The sequence below is a fragment of the Helianthus annuus genome, chromosome 5, assembly GCF_002127325.2.
Source record: "Helianthus annuus cultivar XRQ/B chromosome 5, HanXRQr2.0-SUNRISE, whole genome shotgun sequence".
Lineage (NCBI taxonomy): Eukaryota > Viridiplantae > Streptophyta > Magnoliopsida > Asterales > Asteraceae > Helianthus > Helianthus annuus.
In genome coordinates, this window is record NC_035437.2 from 1417103 (window position 1) to 1435741 (window position 18639).

General features: G+C 40.2%; 2 protein-coding genes across 4 annotated transcripts; both read right to left on the bottom strand.

The window, feature by feature from the left end:
• Positions 1 to 535: 535 nt before the first annotated feature.
• On the bottom strand, positions 536 to 1748 carry LOC110939627 (autophagy-related protein 8C). 2 transcript variants are annotated; one of them, XM_022181202.2, is made up of 6 exons: positions 1631 to 1748; positions 1449 to 1496; positions 1311 to 1366; positions 1183 to 1235; positions 927 to 1045; positions 536 to 850 (listed from the first exon to the last, which is right to left on the bottom strand). In XM_022181202.2, exons 2-6 carry the CDS (start codon positions 1474 to 1476, stop codon positions 738 to 740), a joined length of 369 nt encoding a protein of 122 aa, XP_022036894.1. In that variant the 5' UTR covers positions 1477 to 1496; positions 1631 to 1748; the 3' UTR covers positions 536 to 737. The 2 variants fall into 2 exon arrangements, with proteins under 2 accessions (XP_022036894.1, XP_022036893.1); XM_022181201.2 differs by lacking the exon at positions 1631 to 1748 and having other exon boundaries at positions 1449 to 1601.
• An 866-nt stretch (positions 1749 to 2614) lies between these two features.
• Positions 2615 to 17468, bottom strand: LOC110939629 (scopoletin 8-hydroxylase). Of its 2 annotated transcripts, none has more exons than XM_022181205.2 (3): positions 16929 to 17468; positions 3364 to 3709; positions 2615 to 3282 (listed from the first exon to the last, which is right to left on the bottom strand). In XM_022181205.2, the coding sequence occupies exons 1-3, from the start codon at positions 17435 to 17437 to the stop codon at positions 3040 to 3042; spliced, it is 1098 nt and encodes a 365-aa protein (XP_022036897.1). In that variant the 5' UTR covers positions 17438 to 17468; the 3' UTR covers positions 2615 to 3039. The 2 variants fall into 2 exon arrangements, with proteins under 2 accessions (XP_022036897.1, XP_022036896.1); XM_022181204.2 differs by lacking the exon at positions 16929 to 17468 and adding an exon at positions 12506 to 13077.
• Between the last annotated feature and the right edge of the window lie 1171 nt (positions 17469 to 18639).

Sequence of the window (18639 nt, forward strand, 5' to 3'; positions counted from 1 at the left end):
TGTGGTTTCACTTTCATAACCATTTCAATCCATTTATTCTGTTAGTACAGGGACTGAAATGGTTACGAGGTGGACTGAAATGGTTACGAAAGTGAAACTACAGGGACTGAAATCGTAAATTTTAAACTAACGGACTGAAATAGTGAATTTTGACAAACCACATGGACGAAAACAGTAATTAACTCCTTTTTTTTTTTTGAGTTAATTACTGTTTTTGTCCATGTGGTTTGTCAAAAATCACTATTTCAGTCCATTAGTTTAAAAATTGCGATTTCAGTCCCTGTGGTTTCACTTTCGTAACCATTTTAGTACCTGTGGTTTCACTTTCGTAACCATTTCAATTCATTTATTCTGTAAGTACAGGGACTGAAATGGTTACGAGGTGGACTGAAATGGTTACGAAAGTGAACCCACATGGACTGAAATCGCAATTTTTAAACTAATGGACTGAAATAGTGATTTTTGACAAACCACATAGACGAAAACAGTAATTAACTCCTTTTTTTTTTTTTTTTTTCTTTTAAGAAAGGTTCAATAATTATAACAGATGGGGTTGAGAACTTTTTATAATGGAGCCCAAGAATGTTGTTTACATTTTTATAATGGTATTATCATCATCCTAAATGTCACATTTAGATATACATAGGCATTAGAAGGTGCCAGACATAAAATGGGAAGAATGAACCAGAATATAAAAGTGTATTTACATCTGCAACAAGAATTTGGATATTGTATGTTCATGCATTATCTTGGTTAACTGGATATCCAAATGTGTTTTCACCACTATAGGTCATGTAGAGGAACCCGTCTTCATCCTTGTTTTCCTCGTAAATTGCAGACATCAAAGCAGCTGTTACAGGAACTATGAGTTTAACTTTGTTAACAAAGATGATTGTTATTAAGTTAATGGTAGATGGCACTCTCACCAGTTGGTGGTAACACGTTCTTGACGAAAACAAATATAGCCTTCTCCGCACTAAGTTTGATCCTTTTACGAACCACATAAACAAACTGACCTACCGTCAAGTCAGCTGGTACTAGATATCTGCAATATACATAATCACTTTGAAAACGCATATCCAAACTTTTGGTTTGGATCAAATGATATCTGGACAAGAGTCGAGAGTAATTGGTTTAACATTGTTGATTGATACATAAGACGACAAAGGGAGGAAAAGGTACTTGTTTTTGTCGATGTCAGCAAGATCGCTTCTTTCAGCTCTCTCGACAATCACCTGAAAACTTACTTTTCTCAGTTTAAAGATGGATACAACAACATAAATATACAAAGCTTGCGTTAAATGTCGTACAGGTACTCGATCAGGATACTTGTCCCTGATACGGGTGGATTCGGCCCGCCTCTTTTCTGTTTAAGTGAGATTTCATTAGTCATGCTACTTATTTTTTTAAATCGCAAAATTAAAAGCGAAAAGGAAACGGGACGATACCTGGTGGGTGTTGAAGCTTAAAGACCATGTCTGCACTCTGATTGCTTTCTGCAAATTTCAAACATTTCAGAAACATTGCATCAAGAGAACTTTATAAATAATAAAGAAGATAGATTTATGGAAAAATATAAGTTAACCAAAAGAAGAAGGCAAAGAAAAGAAATTCAAATTAGAATTCTCACCTAAGATAGCGATGGATTGATTGTGTGTGATCCAACTGTGTGAGGTTTATTTAAAAGGGGCCAAGCAAGGAAGGAGAAGATGCAAGTTTTGGGATTTCCAAGTGTACAAGGAAACTACCTGTATTTTTATTACTTAATTATAATATAGAGTTAAATGCCATTTTAGTCCCTGTGGTTTGAGCCATTTTGCCAGTTTAGTCCAAAGGTTTCATTTTTAACCTGTGGGTCCAAAAAGGTTTCACAGTTGTCATTTTAGTCCACTGGGTTAACTTCATCCATTTTTTCTGTTAACGAAAAGGCCAATTCGGTCAATTTATATGGCTGAATTGCCCTTTTAGTTAACAGAATTACATACAAAATGACCGAATTAGCCTTCTCTTTAACAGAAAAAATGGATGAAGTTATCCAAGTGGACTAAAATAGCAACTGTGAAACCTTTTTGAACCCACAGGTTAAAAATGAAACCTTTGGACTAAACTGGCAAAATGGCCCAAACCACAGGGACTAAAATAGCATTTAACTCTATAATATAATAATAATATAATATATGTTCCAACTGTAGAAGTTATCTCTAATTATAACTATACATGTACTTAGAAAGGTTATCATTAAGGCAGGGAAGGGTCGGATAATGGGTCAAAACTAGTTTGGCTCAAAAGAAGCGGTTTAAATAAAATAGATCAATTAGGTTCGGGTCAAAAAAGTTCATGCTAAAACTGACTCGGGTTAAAATGATATAAAAGCATCAAACACTATATTATTTTTATGGTAGCTAGAGTCTAGAGACGAAAATTGAAGGCGGCAACGACGGTGGTAGAGTCACAGCGGCAGCAATGGCGGTGGTGAGGGCAACAGCGATGGCGGTAGCAGACTAGTGGCAGGTGGGGCGGTGTCGAAGCAGTAGTTTTTCTTTTAAATATTCTCTTTCTTTACAATTTTAGTTTTATCTGTGAAAAAGGGGGCTTAACTTTTTTGTCTCGCACGAGGCCTAAAAGTTTTTTCTCATTCTCGAGGACGGCCTGCTATTTAAAATTAGAAAAAGATTTGAGAAACTTCACTTTCATAAACTGTTTAAAATAAGAAAAAATGATGGGAAAATTAAAGAAGTCTTCGTCGAATTATTAGTTGTAGGCTTAACTCCGTTAAGTTTTTTAAACGGGGGACCATTGTAGGAAAAATATGTGAAAGGTGGGACTGGTGGGGGAAATATTCTGAGGTGGGATTATTAATGGTCAATAAGGTCTAGATGGGATTATTACAAGTCAATTTCCCTTATTATTACAACAAAGCAAGTCTTTTATTAAATATAAGAATGTCTTTGTAGACTTGCTTTTATTATTACAACAAAGAAAGTCTTTTATTAAATATAAGACGAGGAATAGAACTTGGTCTCAAACGGTCCTTGTTAATCAAATAGATGCAAAATCAAGGGACTTCTTTCCATTTAGAGACTTCTCAAAGTAGCTTTTCCAGTACTCTCCATATATAACCTCCTTATATCGAGCCACCCCGTCACGAGCCACCAGCTCAGGAAACGGTCCAATTTTTGCCGTGGGCAGTGGTGAGATGAATCTTGGGACTGACACTCTTGACTCGACGTCCGTGGTTCGCACTGTGTGTTCTGCACTTTTATACCTTCCATTGCTTAAAATCTAACATAAACACACCATGAAACGACCAATTGTTCATTTGTTTGGTAACGAATAATATATAGTTTTTTCATGACATCTAACCTGTAGTGAATCACCAACATTAATAACCAAAGCACCTTTTATGGGTGGAATCTCAACCCACACTTCATTTCCCGGTGATGCATTTTGATCACCTTTTTTCACGTATAATCCACCAATTCCATCTTGTAGAAGCACTGTTAGCATGCCTATATCCGAGTGCCTTCCCACGCCAACGGTTAGGTCCGGGTTTGGACAGGCCGGGTAGAAGTTCATGTTCACGATATCAGAACCTGAAAGTTCATGGAGTCTTGAGTCGTCTAGTTTTACCCCAAGGTTCCCGATGAGTGCTTGTAATAGCTTTTGAACCATCTCCGATGACGTCTTTATGAACTCGAGCACCACCTCCCTAAGTACGGATCATGATCATATACGAACATTAAATTAAACTAGTTATTTTCCGCCCGCGCGTTGCGGCGGAACCCAATGACTACAAAAGGCGTGTCAGCAACGGCAAACAGATACCGAATATCAAAACATAAATAAAATGACGTGGTAAGGATAGTTACTCCGTCATAAAAAAGCGATTTTAAATAACCTAGTATACAATAATAGGACCCACACGTCCTACACATTGGAAATTCGGTTGTTTTCAGTTCAGTTATTACGGTGTTAACACGTTAAAATATGGATGAGCTCGGTACCGGTAACGGCAGCGAAAGTACCGATCCGGAAAATCATCGAAATTAGGTACCGGCACCGAAAATGCTCGGTACAATACGGTATGGTATTTGAAGGTAAAAATTAATAAATACAGGTATGGTGCTAGACCGGTGTCGAACCGAAAGTAACGATTCTGAAAACGCCAAAAGGTGGGTACCAAATTGGTACCGAAAATGATTTGGTATAGTAAATTTGGTACCGATACGATACCGGTTCGTTTACAGGATTTGATACGATTTGCTCATCAATATTCTAAATATCCAAATTAATTTTACATGCTACAATTTATTCATTATAGAAAAAGACAAAAAAGAAAGCAAAATAAGTTGTTGTGTATATAAAACCTCATTCAAACGAAATACAGTTTACTTACTGTGTGTATGAAAAGTAATTTAAACGGCGTAATTATTTGCATTGCTGCGTTGCTACAGGATTTGATGAGCTCGGTACCAATCGGTACCGAAAATACCGTTACCAAAATCCCCAAAAGTGGGTACCGGTACCGAATATACCTAGTATGGTACGGTTCGGTACCGGTCGGTACTGGTACGGCACCGGTATTTGAGGGAAAAAACCGGTGAATACCTGTGCAGAACTGGTATCGAAAATACACCAGTTTGGTAAATTTGAGACTCGTACCTATATCCAATACCATTTGTTAATCTATTAAATGTGTTCTAATTTTAATTTAAAAAATTAATAATAAATTACTGTTCATTCTGTTTTACTTTTATCATATACATGTCATCTTGATAGCCCCGCCCATCGCCCTGGCTGAAACCCCTGCCCAAGGGGCTACGCCAAAACCCAAGCCCATCCGGGATGGTGACTTGGGCGTTTGTACTCAACCCACGTTACAACCCCGCCCCATTATTAAATATATTTTTAATTAATTGAATATACTAATAAAAAATAAACTCAAAATTACTGTTCATTGAGTTTATGTTTTATTAGTATATAATATAATATAGATTATAGGATGATGAAATTCCAACCCACATCTAAAAGAATGCATCTAGATGTTGTAACATGAGAAAACTAGAAAATAGTTTTTTTTCGAACTGCAAAATTTTACAACTAGTAGTTTAGGTTTCTTAGAATTTTTTATGTGTAGCTAAGACTGCGGCCTGCGGGGTATGGGGCGGGGGTTTGGACGTGGGTGGGCTGAAAACGCCCTAGCCACCACCCCGGGTGGGCATGGGTTTGGGCGTGACCCTTGGGGCATGGGTTTCAAGCCGGGCGTGGGGCGGTCTGGCCAAGCTGACATGGCGGGCTCTAATTGGACAAACCAAAAGAAGCCGTTGGGCTAGCCGTTGGCCAACGGCTATTTAAAAAAAAAAACAAATACAATTTAATTTTTCCACTATAAAACCTCACAATTTCTTCCATTTTTTTACCACATTCATCTTCAATTCTCCATCTACAAAACGAAAAAAATGCATCCTCATAACCGTCCTTTTGACCCGAACAACCCGTATGCATACCAAGAAAATAACCCTAGCCCACCACCCACTCGTCCAATGGCTCGTCCATTTTTCATACACTCTTCTATGCCCGACATGGCGGGTTATGCATCGTATATCGGGAATCGTGTGTTTACTAACTTCCGACACACCGACGATTCGATACCTACCCCGTTTACACAATCGCCCATCGACCTTTCACCAACCTCCATCGACCTTTCACAAAACGAAACCGTCCCCGAAACTCAACCACCCAACGATGGTCCTTCCGCACCCCAACCCATAAAAAAGAGAAGCCATAAGAAAAAAACCGAGGCGAATAAAGCACTTGAAACCATCAAGCGAAAACAACTAAAATGGACCGTTCCTGAAGAACTTGCATTGGCGAGGGGTTGGTTTCAACAATCTCAACATTCAACTTTAGGTATTCTTAAACTTTGTTTTTATTGATGTTTTTTTTATAACTTTGTAATATATTAAATTTTGTTTTTATAAAAACAGGAAATTCTCAACATCGGACCTATTTGTGGCAAGGGGTTAGTAAAATATTCCATGAAGAATTGGGAAAAGAGGTTTATCGTGAAAACGATAGATTATCCTCGAAGTGGACCGAGATAAGCACCCAACTTACAAAATATAGTGGTTTTTTAAATAAAGCAAAACAAAACCCAAAAAGTGGTGAAACCGAAGCCGACATTGTGACGAATGCATTGCTTCAATTCAAGACAAATGTGGGGACCGACTTCCGTTTCATGCATTGTTGGGAGATTTGTAAGTTTCATCCAAAGTGGGCGAATATCCCAGTGGTAGCGAAAGCAACACGTCTTCCAAAAGGTCGAGGGCCTCGTCCCAATCTGATGCACGAGATCAAGAGATTGAGAACCTTTTAGATGATTCGCCAAGCCCAAACCGGCCTGAGTATGGAAGAGATGCCACAAAAAGGCGTGCTCAAAAATCAAGATCTGCTACGGCATCACCTTCAGCTGGGAGTTCGCTCTTGCATAGAGGAATATACAGCGACCAGTTGGATGCCATTTCATCCAAGATGGATACATTCAACGTCTTCCAACAACAAAGGGTCGAAATTCGGAAGAGCAAAGAAGCTAGAGATGCCGCTAGAGAAGCCGAGAGACAAAGACGGGAGGATTTGAAAATTCTATCCCAGCCGATTGATCACCTAAAGGGTGACGAGTTGGAAATAGTCTTGGAGCTGAGAGAAGAGATAAAAAACAAATATAAACGTTAGGAATTTTTTTATGTAATTTTTTTTTATGTAATTTTCTTTAATTTTTATGTAATTTTCTTTAATTACAAAGAGCCCAAAGAGCCCAGCCGGGTTAGCCCAGCGAAGCCCACCAAACCCACGCCCCCAAACCCCCGCCCCACCATACCCTGTTTTAATGTGGGTCGCCCCATGTCTGCCACCCAAGCCACGTGTCATCAAATGCCCCAACCCAAGCCCAACCCCCGCCCCACCATACCCCGCAGTCTAATATAGGAATGTGTTTACATGTGGATTTTTGGTTTTTTGTATTATTTTGGTATCTTGGGAGTCCACTACTTTCATCTCCCAAATCCCAATGTGAGATCTATTTAGAGGTCCTTAGACTACTCGGTGTGGGAGCGGCCTAGGAACGGTGACGCCCCGGCACACCGCCCCCTAGAGGCGTCCCCGTCCTCAACGTTGTCTGCTCGCCGATCATGTCGTGCCTCTCCTCCCTCTCTTTCATCCCCAATAGGCTCATCCTCACACTCGCATACGTGGACGCCTACGTGGCGGAGCATCCTTTAAAGACTACCCTCCTCCAAACCCTAATATAGTCTTAGAAACCAGAAGTGGACTCCCTAAAACCATAAACCATAAGCAGGTTACTATCGTCCTTGTGTAGATGTATTTAGAGTCCACTTATGGAAGTAGTGGACTCTGAAGATCATAATCAAGATCATCCGAAGATTAACCTACTGCATTTCTTTTATGGTTTTATTTTATATTTTAGTAACGGGTCAAAACTGTTTTTATTGTTTTATGGGCCGTAGGCCAGAAACATTATGTTGGGTCAAACGATTAGTGTCTTAGGTATTAATATGTATGGGTCGAATCTGGATGAACAAGATCAGAAGAACAAGCCCGGTGCAGCAGGCCCACTTGTTTTAAACGTTGCAGCAGATAAGTAAAACCGCTGGCAGCGGTTATTATGCCAGATAGACGCACCTTTTCACTTGGCAGTTATATCATCCTCGTACCCCTACATCAGAAAGACGCGACTGCAAGTAGACGTACCGGTTCACTGTTATAAATAGCCTTGAACGATTAGTTTGTTTGTAACACGCTGAATTCTGTTATCATATATACATATTCAGAAGTTTATTCGGTTAGTTTATTATCATTCAGTATAGTTATCTGTTCATTTGATTCGTGATGAAGTATTGTCAAGTTTGTTGTTCGTTTGAGGGTGATTGTGAATGCGGTCATAACTCGATCCGTTCCGACTGGTCCTGGGTTTCCGATGACGATGATACCAACATTGGTATCAGAGCCAAAGGTTTGAAAGGAACAGGAAAGGGTTGTGACAATGATGGAAACCGTTCTAGGGGAGACAAGGGAAAATCGGTTGAGACCGACTACGGTGTAAATGCTGTTCGTAGTGGAAAGTGCGGCCGGGCAGCGGAAGGGATGAATGAGTACGCGCAGGGGAAGCCAACCATACGAACCGGGAAGTCACCGGTAAAGAAGTTTCCAAAGAGAATGGTTCCAAAGGGGTTCGTGAAGAAATCCGAAATAAAGGGAAGTGCACCGGTTGGAAGACCAAGGAAACCGGGAATTCGTTGCTTCAAGTGCAAGCAATTTGGTCATATCGCCTCGATTTGTCCAAGTAAGTATGTTAATTTATCGCCATTACCGGTTGAAAGTGATTATATGGTTAAGGATACGTGTGGCGGTAAATGGGATTCGATTTGGGTTGTTGATCCTACATACAAAACTCACATGACGGGAAACCGGAATGTGTTCAAGTATTTCAAAAGGCATTTTGGGTTAGTGACAAACGAGAATAGGAAGGACTTCTCGTTTGAGCATGGTATTGGAGAAGTTAGAGTCCCGGTGGATGGTAGAGACAAAACAATCCCATGTGTGAGTTACGCTCCTAGTCTAGACAAGAACGTGTTAAGTCTAGAACAACTCCTGTTTCAAGGAATTGAAACGGTTACAATGGGGGATACATGTTTACTAAAGAAGATGTTCGGAAGTCGTTCGAAGGGGTTTGATATTTATGAAGACAAGTCGGAAGTGGACTTAGAACAAGATTATCTCAACACGTTTTATGATAATCTTGGTGTTGACAACGGATACAAGAAAGAAAAGGAGGAATTTCAAGAGTGTTTGGAAGATTACTATGAGAAGGAATTCGAAAAGGAAAGGAACAAGAAAAAGGCGTATGGTGAAAGTTCGAGGGCAAGAAAGAAAGAAATTGTTTATTCCAAGAAAGCAAAGAAAGCGTTCTTAATATACCTCGAGGGTGAAAAAGATAATCCGTATGAATCAAAAGAAACGCTTCGGGAACGAGCGTTAATTCTTTCACAACTCGAGGAAGATGTTATCGAAAATAACGTGATCATTGAAAGTTGTCTAGAAGCGAAAGATCTCATCACGTTGCACGAGGAACTAGAGAATCATCAAAGGTTCTACGATGCTACATTCGAAGATGTTTTAATTTGGTTTATTCCAGATTTTCTTGGAATCGTATGTAAAAATGCAATGCCACCCGAATTAATCGATGGTCGTGAAGTTAGTTTAATTCTGTTACATCGAATCGTGAGGCATAACGGTGGATTCAAGGAAGTAATGGAAAAGAATTTATGGGACGTGATTGCGGCTAAGTATGGTTATGAGCCGGACGATGCACACGAAGTCAAGGTTGCCTACGTTTACTACTTGGAACTAGTCGAATGGTATTTCGACTTCATGAAGGACAAGCATGGGAAGAATGCAAACGTCATGGCTGGAAACTCAAACAACAACGGTTGGCTCGAAGAAACAAGTGATGACGAAGTGGTGGTCAAGATAGAGGTCACCAACAATTGCAAGGAGTGATCAAGATGCGGGCTTCGGATGTTCTCGCTTAGGGAGGTGAATGAAGATCATAATCAAGATCATCCGAAGATTAACCTACTGCATTCCTTTTATGGTTTTATTTTATATTTTAGTAACGGGTCAAAACTGTTTTTATTGTTTTATGGGCCGTAGGCCAGAAACATTATGTTGGGTCAAACGATTAGTGTCTTAGGTATTAATATGTATGGGTCGAATCTGGATGAAAAGATCAGAAGAACAAGCCCGGTGCAGCAGGCCCACTTGTTTTAAACGTTGCAGCAGATAAGTATAACCGCCGGCAGCGGTTATTATGCCAGATAGACGCACCTTTTCACTTGGCAGTTATATCATCCTCGTACCCCTACATCAGAAAGACGCGACTGCAAGTAGACGTACCGGTTCACTGTTATAAATAGCCTTGAACGATTAGTTTGTTTGTAACACGCTGAATTCTGTTATCATATATACATATTCAGAAGTTTATTCGGTTAGTTTATTATCATTCAGTATAGTTATCTGTTCATTTGATTCGTGACGAAGTATTGTCAAGTTTGTTGTTCGTTTGAGGGTGATTGTGAATGCGGTCATAACTCGATCCGTTCCGACTGGTCCTGGGTTTCCGATGACGATGATACCAACATTGGTATCAAAGCCAAAGGTTTGAAAGGAACAGGAAAGGGTTGTGACAATGATGGAAACCGTTCTAGGGGAGACAAGGGAAAATCGGTTGTGACCGACTACGGTGTAAATGTTGTTCGTAGTGGAAAGTGCGGCCGGGCAGCGGAAGGGATGAATGAGTACGCGCAGGGGAAGCCAACCATACGAACCGGGAAGTCACCGGTAAAGAAGTTTCCAAAGAGAATGGTTCCAAAGGGGTTCGTGAAGAAATCCGGAATAAAGGGAAGTGCACCGGTTGGAAGACCAAGGAAACCGGGAATTCGTTGCTTCAAGTGCAAGCAATTTGGTCATATCGCCTCGATTTGTCCAAGTAAGTATGTTAATTTATCGCCATTACCGGTTGAAAGTGATTATATGGTTAAGGATACGTGTGGCGGTAATTGGGATTCGATTTGGGTTGTTGATCCTACATACAAAACTCACATGACGGGAAACCAGAATGTGTTCAAGTATTTCAAAAGGCATTTTGGGTTAGTGACAAACGAGAATAGGAAGGACTTCTCGTTTGTGCATGGTATTGGAGAAGTTAGAGTCCCGGTGGATGGTAGAGACAAAACAATCCCATGTGTGAGTTACGTTCCTAGTCTAGACAAGAACGTGTTAAGTCTAGAACAACTCCTGTTTCAAGGAATTGAAACGGTTACAATGGGGGATACATGTTTACTAAAGAAGATGTTCGGAAGTCGTTCGAAGGGGTTTGATATTTATGAAGACAAGTCAGAAGTGGACTTAGAACAAGATTATCTCAACACGTTTTATGATAATCTTGGTGTTGACAACGGATACAAGAAAGAAAAGGAGGAATTTCAAGAGTGTTTGGAAGATTACTATGAGAAGGAATTCGAAAAGGAAAGGAACAAGAAAAAGGCGTATGGTGAAAGTTCGAGAGCAAGAAAGAAAGAAATTGTTTATTCCAAGAAAGCAAAGAAAGCGCTCTTAATATACCTCGAGGGTGAAAAAGATAATCCGTATGAATCAAAAGAAACGCTTCGGGAACGAGCGTTAATTCTTTCACAACTCGAGGAAGATGTTATCGAAAATAACGTGATCATTGAAAGTTGTCTAGAAGCGAAAGATCTCATCACGTTGCACGAGGAACTAGAGAATCATCAAAGGTTCTACGATGCTACATTCGAAGATGTTTTAATTTGGTTTATTCCAGATTTTCTTGGAATCGTATGTAAAAAGGCAATGCCACCCGAATTAATCGATGGTCGTGAATTTAGTTTAATTCTGTTACATCGAATCGTGAGGCATAACGGTGGATTCAAGGAAGTAATGGAAAAGAATTTATGGGACGTGATTGCGGCTAAGTATGGTTATGAGCCGGACGATGCACACGAAGTCAAGGTTGCCTACGTTTACTACTTGGAACTAGTCGAATGGTATTTCGACTTCATGAAGGACAAGCGTGGGAAGAATGCAAACGTCATGGCTGGAAACTCAAACAACAACGGTTGGCTCGAAGAAACAAGTGATGACGAAGTGGTGGTCAAGATAGAGGTCACCAACAATTGCAAGGAGTGATCAAGATGCGGGCTTCGGATGTTCTCGCTTAGGGAGGTGAATGAAGATCATAATCAAGATCATCCGAAGATTAACCTACTGCATTTCTTTTATGGTTTTATTTTATATTTTAGTAACGGGTCAAAACTGTTTTTATTGTTTTATGGGCCGTAGGCCAGAAACATTATGTTGGGTCAAACGATTAGTGTCTTAGGTATTAATATGTATGGGTCGAATCTGGATGAGAAGATCAGAAGAACAAGCCCGGTGCAGCAGGCCCACTTGTTTTAAACGTTGCAGCAGATAAGTATAACCGCCGGCAGCGGTTATTATGCCAGATAGACGCACCTTTTCACTTGGCAGTTATATCATCCTCGTACCCCTACATCAGAAAGACGCGACTGCAAGTAGACGTACTGGTTCACTGTTATAAATAGCCTTGAACGATTAGTTTGTTTGTAACACGCTGAATTCTGTTATCATATATACATTTTCAGAAGTTTATTCGGTTAGTTTATTATCATTCAGTATAGTTATCTGTTCATTTGATTCGTGATGAAGTATTGTCAAGTTTGTTGTTCGTTTGAGGGTGATTGTGAATGCGGTCATAACTCGATCCGTTCCGACTGGTCCTGGGTTTCCGATGACGATGATACCAACAGACTCGAATAGTCCTAAAAACCACCGACAAATCCTAAAGCACCTACACAAAAAAAAAAAAAAAAAAAAAATTACGGATTCTTACTTGCAATCATTAGGCCAAGACTGACGAGCATCCGCATCATTGGTATAAAACATGTTAAGAACGTCTCTCCACTCCAAAGCCTTCTCATTCTCAGGAGCAAAGCTAGTGCCATACTTGACAAGGGGACTAGGTCTAACCTCCTTCAGATACACAGTCTTCTTCTCTACTGGTTGACCAAAAAACTGGTGGGCTGTAACTATAAGCGAGTCCAGCACTTCCAACGGCACACCATGGTTAACCACCTGGAAGAACCCTAGAGTTTCAGATGCATGGACAATGGCCTTCACCACTTGTTCATGGTTGGGACCATCAAGCTCAGATACATCAATGGTCACGTTTTCGAGTGAACCAGCAACCTCTTGCTTGTTGATTCGGAGGTGTGGTGGCTGGACGTATCGACCCGGTACCTCGGTAAGGCCCAAGTCCACCAGACCTTTGACACCATTGCCTTCTTTTACGACAAAGTTGAAGAGTGAGTTATCATCATTTAAATTTAAATTTAAATTGGGAGCCATTTGATTTCAAAGCTGCAATAATTTGATAAGTTTCTTATGTTGTGTTTATTGCGTGTCTCAAACAACCACCACTTGTTTTTCAACATTTGTGAGTTAGCTTGACAGCTTTCAGTTTCTTTTTTCAACACCACTTGTTAAATCAGAATAGCGCATACCAAACACGTGGGAATAAGATGAACCATAAATAATTCTAAGGGTGGAAGGGGCACCTTCGATGATCGCTTCGGTGACCCATGTTTGCCGCACGGTGAGGGGCCGCGCCACCCTCAAATCGGTGAGCGGGGAGTGGGGGGATGCGGTGAGTATTCACCAAATGTGGGAAGAAAAGAGAGAGAGAGGTGGTTAATGGTAGGCTTCAACCCCTTTCAACTAATCACACATTTTTTTATTTTTTATTTTTTTAAATTGTTTACCACTCTATGTGTGTTTAACCACCCCTAGTGATTGCGTGCAAAATGAAAAATAGAGTGGGGAGTTAACATAACATATGACATTATTGTCTAGATAAAAATTTTACCACTCCCAATTTGGGAAGCACTCCTTCCACCCTAAAACAACTTGAATTTGATTACCTACCTACCTCTTATCTTATCTGTTTGTTTGCTAATAAAGAAACACGTTAAATAAATAAAGACAACCCTGACTCCATCTCAATAATAATTAATAATATTACTTATAGTATTATTCTTCGAGCCGGGCTCTCACTGGAAACAACTTCTCTATTTCTACGAGGTAGAGGTAAAGCCGTCTACATCTCACCCTCCTCAGACCTCACCTTAGCTTTGCTATTTGTTGAATATACTGAGTATGATGATGACGACTTATAGTATTATTCTTGATTTCCTCGTAGCTATCCCATGAGAATAGAACTCCATTTTAGTGCTTCCGTAGTGGCACGGGCCATAGCATCGCAACCCCCCCCATAGCGCCGGGAACACCGCCCAGGGGGCGCTATGCGGCGGATTTGGTAGTTACTCGTGAAAATTTTAGAGGCTAGTTTTGTTTTGTTTCGAGATATTACCATTAATAAACGGTTGGTTTAATAAAAAAAATTCTTAAATTTCTTATATCTATATATATACACACAAACCATTCTACCATCCTATATCCTACAAACCTCATACACAAAGCATTCAACAAATTTCTTAAATTATTTCTTTGCAATGGCTTTGCCTCCGTCAGATGATTCATTCATCGATCTATACCAAAGATTTTTTTTCCTACGACGAGGGGGAGGAGTAATGATGTTGGGTCAAAATATGTTGTATTTTGTAGTAGTTCGCGTTGGGTTTTAGTGTGTTAACATGTTAATTCGTATTGGTTTGTATACGTATCGCGTGTTTGGTGTTTTTTGGCTTAATAGGTGCTAAAAAGGGTAAACCGAGCTGAAAAACGGGTTTGAGGGGTCAACACAGGAGCTGTAGCGGAAAAAGTCAACCTGGGTAGCCCAAGTGAGACCCGGCAAAGTACCCATACTCTCCCGCGATGCACGGGAGAGTTCAATTACGGGAAATTATATAATGTTGCCCTAATTCACGTTTTAGTTATCCAATCACATTCCAGCCGTTCCAGACAAATTGAGAGGCGATTTCCTGCATTTTTACCATAACTTTCATCCGTTTAAGCTGTTTCTCATGATTAATCCGTCCCTGATCAAGATTGAAGCTGTGATGATAACCATGAGCGGCTAAACGTGTTGTGACTTCCGCTCGGATGAACAATTTCTTGTTTTGATATGAATACTTGTTTCTGATTCTTTTAAACTGGTAAAGCTTGACTACTTGTGTTGATTTTGTGCAACGGTTATTGTATTTGAATTATTTGTCGTTCATTAAGCATATTGGCGATATACTTGCATCGTTAGCGGGTTAATAAATTGTTGGGTAGTTGATATAATCAAACGGGTTGTTGGGTTGTATGGTGAATCTTAAAACTGACCCTAACAATTAATCAAAATCAATAATCCAAGGTCATGTCTATGTGGTGTTTTGAATAGTAAATAGGTGTTTCTGTTAAAAACGAGTAATTGGGATTCCGGGTAGAGGTTACTTTTTCTCTTATTGATCACAACTTTCTCATTAATTTCCGTTTTCTTTCAAATAGTTATTAAAACCCCTGAATTTAGAATAGATTAGATCATAGTTAAAACTGAACATTAACCACAAATTCCCCGTGGATACGATACCCTACTTACGCTATTTACTTAGTTTAATTAGGTTTTTGCATGACCCTTACGACAGTCATCACAATGGCGCCGTTGCAGGGGAATTCGTGCGCTTAGTGTTAGTTTAGATTAGTTTTTTTTTTTCTTATTTTAAAAAAATCATAAAAACCCAAAAATATTCCTTTTTGTTTATTTTTGTTTCGTTTGGTAGTACGCGTAGTTTCTTGTTTACTTGTGTGCAGGTGATCTCAAGTTGCATGCATACCAGGTTTTCAGGAAGACCATCACCACTTTTTTTATCCCGAATTTGAAAAGACCGCCAGACAGAATTTAGTTCTTCGTTCAGCTTTAAAAGGAAAGGCACCAGTTTTAGCATGAATCCTCCAGAAAGTCAACCGACCCTGAATCAGCAAACACCACAACAAGACCCACTTCCTAATATGCCACCACCACCATTCCAAAATCAAAGCTCACAAAATCAACCTCAATCCCTAAATCATCAAAATCAACCACCATTACCCGTCCAGAACCAACAAAACCAATCAAATCAACCACCACCACAAAACCTAAATGCTAGACAAGCACCTCTACAAGGTGACTTTCATGTGAGAGGTGGAGATTTAGAGTACCCATGCATGGGTAACCCGTTAGGAAACCAACAACAACCCGAGCCAATTCGGGTTGTGAATAGACCTAACCGTGAACCTCGTCCACACTGTGCAGGTGACCAGTTTGAACAGAGAATGAATCGGGGTAGAGTGGATGATTGTGAAGAGGGTAGATTGGATTATGGTTCGGAGTAAGATGAAGAATGGGATGAGCGTGAAGCATATGCGGGAATGCAAGGAGGCCAATAAAATTTGGTGGCAAACCGGTATTACCAAGGATTTCAGCAAAAGCAACCACGTGGGGGTAACGGATATCAAACCCCACCACGGGTGAATCCAGCACCGGCCGTACCACGTCAAAGGCAAAGAGATCCGAGATTTCCGGATCCGAATATCCGGGGGGTCTAGAGTCACTTCCGTCCACAAATTGCGGAACACTCATCACCTATTGTCATGCCCGTTCTTAATGGTGATCGATCTTTTAAGGAAAAACCGCATATCTTGAACATGTTGCCTAATTTTCATGGAAAGGGGAGTGAAGAACCGTATGCTCATGTTGGGGAATTTGAAGCGGTTTGTGGTATGATAGGTGGACACGACCGATCAAGTTAAGTTGGTCTGATTTCAGTTCTCACTAAAAGACTCAGCACGTGAATGGTTCATCTCCTTGCCTTATCCAAGCATTCACACATGGCAAGGGTTGCAACAACAGCTCCTAGAAGAGTATTATACTCCACAAAGAACTAAGATGGGAAAAGCCGCCATTAGAGAGTTCCAACAACTACGGGTGAGTTGTTCTATGAGTCATGGAAGCGCTTCAATCAATTGATCCATAATTGTCCCCATCATGGCATTCCAAGAGGGGAGTTAATTATCGCTTTTCATAACAGGATATCCAATGAAGATAGGCGAGATATCTAGGCCACAACAGGTGGCACTTTTCTAAGGAATCATGTGGATTGAGATTGTTTGGATAATGTAGCAGCCGACTCGAAAAAGGACTTATAATAAGGAATCCAAACACCCTCTAAAATTTTTTGGACCCACATGCGAACTTTGAACTAAAGTGGTAAAATGACCCAAACCTTACACAGACTAAAATGAAATTTTACTCAAAAAAAAAATCAGATTCTTACTTGCAATCATTAGGCCAAGAGTCACGAGCATCTGCATCGTTGGTATAAATCATGCTAAGAACGTCTTTCCACTCTAAAGCCTTCTCATTCTCAGGAGCAAAGCTAGTACCATACTTGACCAGGCGACTAGGGCTAACCTCCTTGAGATACACAGCCTTCTTCTCTACTGGTTGATCGAAAAACTGGTGGGCTGTAACTATAAGTGAGTCCAGCACTTCCAACGGCACACCATGGTTAATCACCTGGAAGAACCCTAAAGTTTCAGATGCATGGACAATGGCCTTCACCACTTGTTCGTGGTTGGGACCATCAAGCTCAGATACATCAATGGTCACGTTTTCGAGTGAACTGGCAACCTCTTGCTTGTTCATTCGGAGGTGTGGTGGCTGGACGTATCGACCCGGTACCTCGGTAAGGCCCAAGTCCACCAGACCTTTGACACCATTGCCTTCTTTCACGACATAGTTGAAGAGTGAGTTATCATCATTTAAATTTAAATTGGGAGCCATTTGATTTCAAAGCTGCAATAATTTGATAAGTTTCTTATATTGTTGTGTTTATTGCGTGTCTCAAACCACCACTTGTATTTTCAACATTTGTGAGTTACGTTGTCAACTGTCAGTTTCTTATTTCAACACCACTTGTTAAATCAGAATAGTGCACATACCAAACACGTTAAATAAATAATCCTAAAACACCTTGAATTCGATTACCTGCCTACCTCTTATCTGTTTGTTTGCTAATAAATAAGCACATTAAATAAAAAATATCGAATCAGAGGGTCTCACTGGAAGCAGACTCTTTATTCCTATAGGCCTATAGGGTAGAGGTAAGGTTGTGTACATCTTACCCTCCTCAGACCCTACGTTAGTTTTACTATTGATGAGATTTACTTAGTATGATGATTGATGATTAAATAAATAAAAATAACCCTGACTCCATCAGCACTAGAATAATAATTAATAATATTACTTATAGTAAACCATCCCATGAGATTAAAACTGCTTTTTAGTGCTTCCGTAGTGGCACGGGACATAGCATCGCACCCCCCATAGCGCCGGGAACCCCGCCCTGGGGGCACTATGCGGCGGATTTGGTTGTTCTTCGCAAAAATTTTAGCGGCTAGTTTTGTTTTGTTTCGAGATATTACCGTTGATAAACGGTTAGTTTAATAAAAAAAAATCTTAATTTTCTTATATCTATCTATCTATCTATCTATATATACACACAAACCATTCTACCATCCTACATCCAACAAACCTCATACACAAAGCATTCAACAAATTTCTTAAATTATTTCTTTGCAATGGCTTCGCCTCCGTCGGATGATTCGTTCATTGATCTATACCAAAGATTTTTTTTCCTACGACGAGGGGGAGGAGGAAGCGGTTACGACTTACGAGTGCGTGTGCCCTAGCGGTTCAAACCATGCATCAAGTTAACCGTTCTCCTCCGCGCCTGATATTGAGGAGAACGTACGTTGTGCAAGACCGTGAAGGCGCAAATGAGCGTTTAATGAAGGATTATTTCGATCCTACATTGGTTTGAGGCCCCGATGTTTTTAGGCGCCGATTTCGGATGAATAAAAGGTTATTTTTGTGCATTAAGGATGATTTGGAAGGTAAGTATGACCACTTCAAGCAAAGAATCGACGTGAGAGGATACCTAGGATTCACCGCAATTCAAAAGGTAACATCCGCGTTACGTGTAC

Coding starts and splice junctions, on each gene's coding strand:
- LOC110939627 (XM_022181201.2), bottom strand. CDS start 1,524: ATGTTTCTGAAATGTTTGAAATTTGCAGAAAGCAATCAGAGTGCAGAC. Junction 1,046..1,182: donor GCTGACATCGACAAAAACAA/GTACCTTTTCCT, acceptor TGTATATTGCAG/ATATCTAGTACCAGCTGACT. Junction 851..926: donor GAACGTGTTACCACCAACTG/GTGAGAGTGCCA, acceptor TTCCTGTAACAG/CTGCTTTGATGTCTGCAATT.
- LOC110939629 (XM_022181204.2), bottom strand. CDS start 13,020: ATGGCTCCCAATTTAAATTTAAATTTAAATGATGATAACTCACTCTTC. Junction 3,710..12,505: donor TCTTGGCCTAATGATTGCAA/GTAAGAATCCGT, acceptor ATCCGTACTTAG/GGAGGTGGTGCTCGAGTTCA. Junction 3,283..3,363: donor ATGTTGGTGATTCACTACAG/GTTAGATGTCAT, acceptor TGTTTATGTTAG/ATTTTAAGCAATGGAAGGTA.